Here is a 9,185-nt window from a genome sequence, read left to right as displayed (position 1 = left end):
ATGTTTTACGTAACTATAATCATACTCCATTTAATGACTGGCTTTAGTGCTATAATTATGTTCTTATTTACAGAAGAGTCTACAGCTGTAGAGAAGAAGAGGAAGCCTCTTACCAGACTGAATATTCATTCTGCATTCTGGATTTTGGCATCAATTGCTGTGACATACTACTTTGATTTTTTTAAAACTGTTAAAGAAACTATTCAAGCAGATAGGTAAGGTACCTTTTCTTACAAAGAAAGTGGTGTTTTCTTCTTATGGTCATATTCAGTTTGTTATGTTTGAACACTGCGTTTTAAATCTTGGATAAACAAGATCTACAATAGGAATAGAGAGGGCTGGGACTGATCAGCCTGGAGAAGAGAAGGCTGAGGGGGATCTTATCAATGTATATAAATATCTGAAGGGAGGGTGCAAAGACAGAGCCAGGCTCTTTTCAGTTGTGCCCAGTGACAGGACCAGAGGCAGTGGACACAAATTGATACACAGGAGGTTCCCTCTGAACATCAGGAAACAGTTGGGTATTTTTTCCTGTGAGGGTGACCAAGCACTGGCATGGGTTGCCCAGAGAGGTCATGGAGTCTCCATCCTTGGAGATACTCAAAAGCCATCTGGACATGATCCTGGGCAACCCGCTCTAGGTCACCTTCAAGTCTCCTTCAAGTTTACGCTTAAGTACAAGAAATTGCTGCCTGTTTTGTTGAAACTGCTGGTGGTTTGATTTTGTTTTAATCATAAAAAGCTGAAATTAATCTTTAAATGTTAAAATGAAGTTTATTTCTCTAGAAGTTCTCTAGACTTCTTTGAATAGACAAGTGAAAGATTAGTGAAATAATTTCTATTTATGCTCTATTTCTTTTCTATTAAATTATTTTCAATGGGATTGATGGATGTTAAATATTTTTGGATAGCTTTACCTGGAAGTGCTTTTGAAACTCTCTCATTGTCATTTTGTATCAGTACATGGAAGCTGAACAGGGCCTTGCTCTGTGCTGTGAGGTTCTCTGGAGCTGCTCTTCCAGGCTGGTCTAGATACAACCTATGTCCAGTTGGCTGTGGATACAAACTAGTGACTCCAGGATGTGATCAAGGTTTTGGGTAGCCCCGTCTGCTCCCTGCAGGACCCTGTCTTCCTGCATTGCTTTTTTAGGTAGACTATGGCAACTGCTTTCTTAATGCAGATGTCTTAATTGGTAGTACTGAGGAACCAAAATAGCATAAGAGGTTTGCTGTACCATACCAGAGCAAATGTTACCTGAGTAGTTGATTACCCTTTGTAGTTTAGCAATCGAACTATGGTAGTAAGAGTTCACTTTTTAAAATTTTCATTTGCTAAATATACATTCAGATAAGTATAAGATTTTATTAAAGTGCACCTTCCTCCCCAGTTGTCTTTCCCATCTTACTCTTGAAGTACATCCTCAAAGAGGCTCAAAAGTGCTTCTTCCTAAATAATCACATACCTCATGTTTTCTTGATTCTGAGTTTGAAATCCTGGATTTCTCTATAGTTTTCTTCAGCTGCTGTAAAGAAGAATCTTCATGCTTCTTGTCTGCTAAATTTGAGAGTTCATAAACTCGAAACCTTATTAAAGCTTTCTGCAACATTTCTGTTGCACAAAAATCAGTAGTCTAATTTATAGTGAGAAGCACAGTTGCAGTGGAGCCTATTTTATTTCACTGCTGACAAAGTATTTTTGGTGTGGTAGTATAGTAAATCACTGACAAGGTCTGTTGCATTGCGGTTCCAAAATATTTGAGGGAAAAATAATTTGACAGGAATGTTGCATTGCAAAATAAAACTAAATTAGTTATGTATTTTAGACAGCTTTAGAAGGGCAAAAAGTGTGTTTTGTAAAAGTAATTTAAGAAAAAAACTACAGAAACTCTAGGCCAATCTGTATAATTAACAGGTATTGTCTGTTCTGTTTCTAGAGTAGAATGAAGATTAATGTGCAAACTGCAGTGTGAATGTCCTTAATATGCTTTAACATGCTTTCCCCCCCACAGTTGGTGGTTTGCCTCTGGCAGTTGTTTATTGGCTGCATGTTTATCTGTTGCCTTTTACTGCATACTCTATCTTGAGTGGTATTGTGGAATTGAGGACTACGACACACAGTATCCAGCACTGATACCTATCACAACAGCTACCTTCATTGCAGCAGCAATTTGGTAGGTTTGAACACTGTGTACAAACTTCTGCTAAACCTCTGCAAGTCTGTGTTAATGGGCTCGTTTTATAAAAAGTATAATTTCTCTAGTTCTACTAAGTGTATTGGTGACAATATCAGCTCTACATAGCATAATTTCTTCCACTTTCAACATTCATCCACAAAGTGAGAGTTGCAACTCTTGAAACTGTACATTTTAAGTGTAGTTTTAGGTGTGCTGGATCTTTTCTGTCTTGAAAATTTATGGGAAAACTAAAGTCCTGTGTTAGTGTAAATTGCTCACCTCTGACAACTGTTTGTGAGGTTCATAAATTAAGACAAAGGTGTGTTCTCTAGCTGAGAAAAAATTATGCCTGATCAGTTTCTAATACTGAGTTCTTCATTATCAAACAATCTATAAATAGCAAACATATACTGAAATTTATACTTGTAGCTATTGTTGTATGAACCTTAAGGGTTTCTATCTTGTCAGAGAATGGTACTTATAGTAAGAGCTACTTTATTTATGAGATTATAGGAGTCAGAATTGAGCAAATGTGCATGTGAATGAAGAAATTACATACATGTGTGCCAGTATATCTATTTGCTTTCTGCATGAAAACTGGTTCTCTCTTTTAAGTTTAGATGTTGTATCTGAATAATGTCAGTCACTATTTGTTGCAATGCTGGGAAAAAAAGGAAGACCAAAGAAGATAAAGGTTCCCTATAGTTTAGAATTAGTCAAATCTATAATCCTTGTAGTTCAGTTGTAAAATAAGTTGGTTTTCCCTCTTCCTCTTCAGTTACCTCAAATTTGCTTGGCTGGAAGTACAAATTAAAGCTTTTCTCAGTTGCCATGTATGCCCATGGAAAAAATCAAGAGTAGTTCATTTTCAGGTGCTTCATATACAGAGATTCTGAAAGTAAAAGGTATCTTTACCCTTGATGGGACTGAGTGGACTTGGTCGGTGTAAAATCTGCAGCAGCTACTGAAGTTCTGGGATGAGTTTTAGTAAACAAACAGTAAACTAAACTACCAATTTAATAAGTAGGTGCTGGGGTCTTTTCATCCATACCATAAAGAAACAAGTATTTTTCCGGGTTGAGTAATTTAAATCTCATTTCCTCTTGTGGTATATTTTTTTTGTATGGCTGGTATTTCCATAGTATGACAGTTGAACTTACCAAAAACTTCCTGCTTTTATTCCCAGTTTCAACGTTGCCTTGTGGCCTGTCTGGTCCTTTATGACACCTTTGTTGCTCTTCATTCAGTTTATGGGTGTTGTGATGCTTGTGTCACTCCTGGGATAAGTCCTTCAGGTAAATAATTGAATTGTTTAAGCACATAAAAATATTTGTCTTGTTGCATGAACTGCTTTGTTAGACATTTAAGGATTGTAAGACCCTTTAAGGACTCCTTCTCTATGTTTTGTGTACACTTTAGAATATTTATATTTTGTGGCATACACAGTAACCGGAGAACGTGCAAGTATCCTAAGGGGAAGAATATCCTTCTTCTCTTCTCTAAGATTCTGTTCTAGACAGTGAAAAGAAGCAATTAGTGAGAATGGATGGTTTTAGGGAGTACAGGCCAAATACCTGCAGCTTTTACCCCTACTGGGAAAACTTCTTAGTGAAGTTGCTTGACCTGATAGTAAAGGGGAGAGGCTGTTAACATCCATATGCAACTGGGGGGGGGGGGTGGTTTTTTTTTTTTTTTTTTTTTAATTCAAATCCTTTGTCTTTAAGTATGCCGTTTTCATTTTCTGCAATGAACAGTCCAAATCAACCTGCTATCTGGAAAACTGCCAGATATCTGAAGTAATTTGTTCTTCCTAAAAAACAACCTTTCAAAAGCAAAACCAGATATTTTGTTGACTTGAAAAATTCATTCTCAATAACTGCCATGTTGAAAAGGGGTTCTTGCATCTTTTGTTAGGATATACTATTCAGATGAATCCTGGGAAATGGAAAAAGCTTAAGGAAGACGTCAAAGACTGCTCAGTAAATAGGGTGAGGGATGTCCCCTGTATCACAGGCATCTACATCATCCACTGAAGTGACTTCTTCAGCAGGTCTTGTTTGCTGTACTTCTCAAGGGAATGTGGGGAAGCCTGTTTGGTTTTGCTTGCCATCACAAATCCTTTCCAGTGAGGAAGTCCCCCAGCATTTTTACGAGTGCAGCAAGAAGAATGAGGCAGTGCTGGATTTTGAGCGTAGCCTCTTGTAGTGCCAGAGTTGTAGGCAAAAAATATTTAATGGCTGGGACATTGAAACACAGCTGTTGTTTGCATAAACAAACTGAAACTAGTGTTGCATTTTTTTCCCTATTTTCTAGACAATCAAGAAACCTGATTTTTTTAAGGAAGTAATTAGCTTAGGTCATGCTCTGACAACACCTATAGACTTCTGAAAAATACAATACTTCAGAACCTCTTTACGATATTATGGGAGCTTCAGTCACACTGGTTAATGCAAACTTCTTCAAATTGTGTTTGTTTGTACTGTCATTAGCTATGCTCTGTCTGAGCACTGAAAGGATCTGCGGAAAGGACACATTTCAGTATGTTAGAGCTGATTATATTAACAGACCAAAACAACCATTCTGCATTAATTTGTATGCAGAAAGTAAGAAGTACAAATGAATTACAGATACCCGGAACAGCTGAACCTTGAGAAAACATTCTGGTTTTCTATGTGAACAGCCAAGTAAATTCTGTTATACAGTATTTATTAACTCTGTATTAGGCCAAATAATTATTGGTCTAATAATTAGGGCCAAATTATTACTTGGTGATGCAAAATCATTAACTAATCAATATCGAATTAGTACAAGATACAGCTTGTGCAGTATATACAACCTTACAGCATTTTTGTTAAGGTTGGGTTTGTTTTTCTTTTCTTTCAGCTTCATGTGAAGGACTCAAGTAACTGTTATCCTGCAAAGTGGATGTCACTTTTCTTACATTCCAGTACTTTTATTGTTTCTAATACTGCTTGCTTGCTCTAACTGATACTGTAATTGTTAGACTACCTGATTTATAAATCAAATGGACATAACCATAGGTCAGCCAGTGGCTGGGGAAAAAGCAACTGACTAGTGAATAATTGAAAGATAGGTTTTACCTCTCTTAGTAACATAAAGCATTTCATCACTGCTTTGTAAAGCTTTTATTCATATTTCAATATTAAGCAGATGGGTTATAAGTCAGTTATGTAGCCCTAAATCCTATTTAGGGACTCCAGAGGTTACCTAGTCCAGCTTCCTGCTTAAAGCAGGTTGGTTGTTTTGAAAGTAATTGATACTTAATTCAAGTGTTGCGAGTTTTTAATACTACAATTTTTCAATTTGAACTGACAGCTAAAAATATTGTATGGTATCTGTGTTTGTACTTGTAAACTATCATAGATGACACAGGAGACATTTCTTGGATCTATTAAATTTCTAATATTATGTGTGTTACCATGCAGGAAATATTTTATTACCTAATCTCTTGACTTCAGATCTGCTAGTGTTTGAAAAAAGATATGGATCAAGGTAAGGGCCTTAGAAAGCTGGTTGATGTTTATGTCATTGTTAATTTGGCAGTGCCATCAGTGAAATAGATTCTATTTGTGCTGATACAGTTTGTCCACAGCCAAAGATGGATGATCAAGATGTGAATAACCAGCAATATAATGAACAATACTAACACTACACAACAAATTAAGAGCACAAAGTAAATTCTTTTGATGTATGCACTACTTTTTCAGTATTCAGGATGTTTTTCTTCTGTAAATTAACTTTCCGTTCTTAGCAGTGCCTGTTAATGAAGTTGCCATTTTTCTTCCTCAGCAATAAAGAGGCTAGTATTACCTTAAATGGTGTTAGTCATACACAGTTGGGAAAATAAAATAACATTGTCTCTCTGTTCACCTTCACTAAGCTACTTAAATATCTGGAAACCTGGACACCATCTAGTTGCTAGACCATTTTATATAGATCTTTGTGTTAAGTACTTTCACACCCACACCTTTGGAAAGTAGGAGAATGTAGAAGCTGGATATTGAAACTTGTTAAAACTTACTCCTTATGACTGTTGCCTGAAGTCTGGACCATTAGAGGAGACTGTGTTCTTCATTCTGACTTTCAAATTCACACATTGCTGAATACACAATACATGAAATGTTCAGTAATAAAAAAGATAGACATTGTCTTAAGCTTCTGCTGTTTCATTAAGGAAAAAAGTTGCTGTCAGTATGCAGTACAAAGGATCAGTCAAACCAAAATAAAGTACATTTAGCACTACTGTTAAGTAGCTTGTAGAGTAAGTTAACAGCTTGATTTGTTTAAATGTAATACTTCAGTTTTCCAAAACTAGTTGTACTTCACATCTTTAAAGGGCAAGTTGCTTGTCTTCAGGTCTTTGCCTTTTAACAAATTTTAACAATTTTACGTCTGCGTACAGAGGTACATTTAGGTAACTTTGTTTATTCCGCTATTTAAAATGCAGTGTTGCTCAGGGATGATAATTACCACTGTATTTTTATTTGTCAGCTATATAAATGCTCTAGGTGTTTTAAGTTGCCTTGTACTCTTGAATTAAAATTACTGTTTGCTACATGGTTTTTCAGATTTATTCTTCTGGATATCTTTAATAAACTTTGTATAAAAGTGATTGATTTTTGTTCAGTACTTAATTGTTTAACTGTCTAATTCCACTGTTCTTGGGGACTGCCAGCCCATCATTTTGTCTATAAAATAGATGTTCATGTAGATTTTAAATACTGGACTTGACTTGGAGTATGTTTGTCTTTCATGGCCTCTCAGCTGGGTTTATTGAAGGTGGAATACCATTCTGTTCACTTTGGGGAGTTATTTGCCTTCTGACTACTTTGATGTCTTCTTCTGAAAATCCCATGTAGATATGCTCATGGTACAAAAGCCCTGCAAAGTCTTTCAGTAACAGTCATGAGTATCCAGTGCAATTCTCATTCACTTGCATGTTCAAAGGGAAGTAGTGGCAAATCTGGTGAGAATTTAAAACAATGTTTGCTGTAATTAGCAACCTGACAAAATGCTGCTGCCACTTCCAGTTCTGTGAACTCCTTGCTTTTGTTATTTTCCTTACCACCAAATAAAGAACTTAGGGCAAGAGAGTGGAAAAGGGTATCTTAATAGTTTCCTTGAAAACAAGTATTAGGTGGTCAAAATCCCCACCTCTACCAAAGCTTGAACGTATCAGCTGGCAACAGAACACCATAGGTTATTTTCTGTATCCATTTACATTCATTTCATCTGAGGATGAGAATGTGTACCAGCACCAAAGAGCTTTTCTTCACAGGTGACAAGGGATGCTCTAGAATAGTCTTGAAATAAAACAGTCCACACAGTGAGGATTATTTGTCACAGTTACCCACAGAAGCTCTGTAAAATGAAAGCATCTTCCTTACTTATTCTTTAAAGGTTACATTACATAAGATAAAAGTAGGACTTGGCATTGCCGTAAGCTTCTGATAATGATGGATGTTAGCTCTGAGCTAGAGGAGGTTGAAGCCTTAACTGTTTGCCTAGTCATGCTTTTTATTTATACTGCTGTTACGGGCCAGACAGAAACATAGGGCTAGCTTTCAGTTAAGTGCATTTTTCAAAAGGAAAATTTGTAGATGGCTTAAAACACCTGTTTCTTGAGAACAGGCCAAAATGAATAAAGGACATGAGCTACTACTTCTGTATGCTTACCTAAATAGGTGATTGTCCAGAATTTACTCATTCTACCCTTCTGCCATTTTGTTTTCCTTCCCCATTCTTTAAGAGGAATCTGAATGTCAGAAATTTACATCTAAGTTCAGAAATGTCCTTTGTTACTTAAGAAAAAAAATTCTATTTACTCATTTCTGGTTTCAGAAGAGAAAAAGCTTAAAACCTCTTAAGTTTTGCCAGTGGAAGTAGAGCAAAATAGGTGCTGTCTTTTAATTTCTCCCTTTTTTTTTTTTGATGTAGCTGAATTAGTGGCATAATTTCATGTGAGATGTAGGTCACTCACTGTAAGAAACAATGCTTTGGATATTCGATATGCTACCAACAGATAGAGGGTAAAAATGTAAGACCTGCCTGGCCAGAACAAGGACCAGTCTGTCTTGGTATTTGGCCTCCAAGCTATGGCTAGGTACCTGAATACCTAGAATTAAGAGAATTCATGCTGTATGCAAACAAAATACCATTTAAAATATGTAGTGTTTGATACTGGCCTATTCCTCTCGGCCCCTATAGCCAACCCCGGCTGGTGCTCCAAATCTTGAGGTTTGCATACCTTAGTATCTTATGGCCGTAGGTCGCAGTCGCCACTAAGCAGCTTAAATAAAAAAAGGTCAATACTTAAAGCGTGCGTAAAAATTGGGAAGACGAATAAACAAGAAGTGGACTAAATCCTGCAAAAGTCTTTGCTACTTTGAGCTCGGGAGTTGCAACTCCAGCTAGCAACCGCTACAATACTCTGTCGTCAGAATGGGACTTGCTAAAACGATAAGGTAAATCGCTGCCTTTGAGAGGTCTAGAAAATCCCCGAAAGCCAAGGTTATTTCCCACCGGTGGCAGTGCCAGTTGCCAAAAAGCAGCTGGGCCGTGGTGCCCGCAGGGGGTGATCCCACCGCCACCCCCGCGCCGAGGAGCTGCAGCACCGGCTGTCCGCGGCCCGGGCTGCCCCGGCCCGTCCTCGCTTCCCCGGAACGTCTCCCTCCTGGGGGCTGGTCCTCGCCTTCCCCGCCAGCCGTCAGGGGAAGGCTGTTCAGGGCTGTTCCGTGCCCCGCTCGCCACCTTCCCCCTCTCCCCCGCCTAGGGACCGTGTCCCGCCCGGACGGACGGACGGACGGACGGGAGCTCCGTGTCCCTCACGGCAGCCCGCCCGCCCCTCTGCGAGGGGCACGGCCGCCTCCTGACGGGTCCTCCGCCGAATAATTTCTCCCTGACCCCAACCTCGACCCTAGCTGGTGGCTGAGACTGAGGCAAGCCCCCCTCCCCGCCCCGCAAAGCCTCCCCAGCCTTCGCCCCTCGAAG

General features: G+C 38.5%; 1 protein-coding gene across 2 annotated transcripts; it reads left to right on the top strand.

Moving 5' to 3' along the window:
- Positions 1-6,704, top strand: TMEM128 (transmembrane protein 128). 2 transcript variants are annotated; one of them, XR_775389.1, is made up of 5 exons: positions 1-215; positions 2,010-2,171; positions 3,361-3,469; positions 4,089-4,224; positions 5,058-6,704. XR_775389.1 is itself a non-coding variant. In XM_010583451.1 (4 exons), exons 1-3 carry the CDS (start codon positions 1-3, stop codon positions 3,458-3,460), a joined length of 477 nt encoding a protein of 158 aa, XP_010581753.1. In that variant the 3' UTR covers positions 3,461-3,469; positions 5,058-6,704. The 2 variants fall into 2 exon arrangements, 1 of the variants encoding a protein (XP_010581753.1); XM_010583451.1 differs by lacking the exon at positions 4,089-4,224.
- The last annotated feature ends 2,481 nt before the right edge of the window (positions 6,705-9,185 follow it).

This window comes from Haliaeetus leucocephalus, unplaced genomic scaffold, assembly GCF_000737465.1.
Source record: "Haliaeetus leucocephalus isolate CR32 unplaced genomic scaffold, Haliaeetus_leucocephalus-4.0 Scaffold906, whole genome shotgun sequence".
In the NCBI taxonomy this organism is placed as follows: Eukaryota; Metazoa; Chordata; class Aves; order Accipitriformes; family Accipitridae; genus Haliaeetus; species Haliaeetus leucocephalus.
The sequence above is the reverse complement of the archived record's forward strand: the minus strand, read 5'-3'. Positions and strand labels throughout refer to the sequence as shown.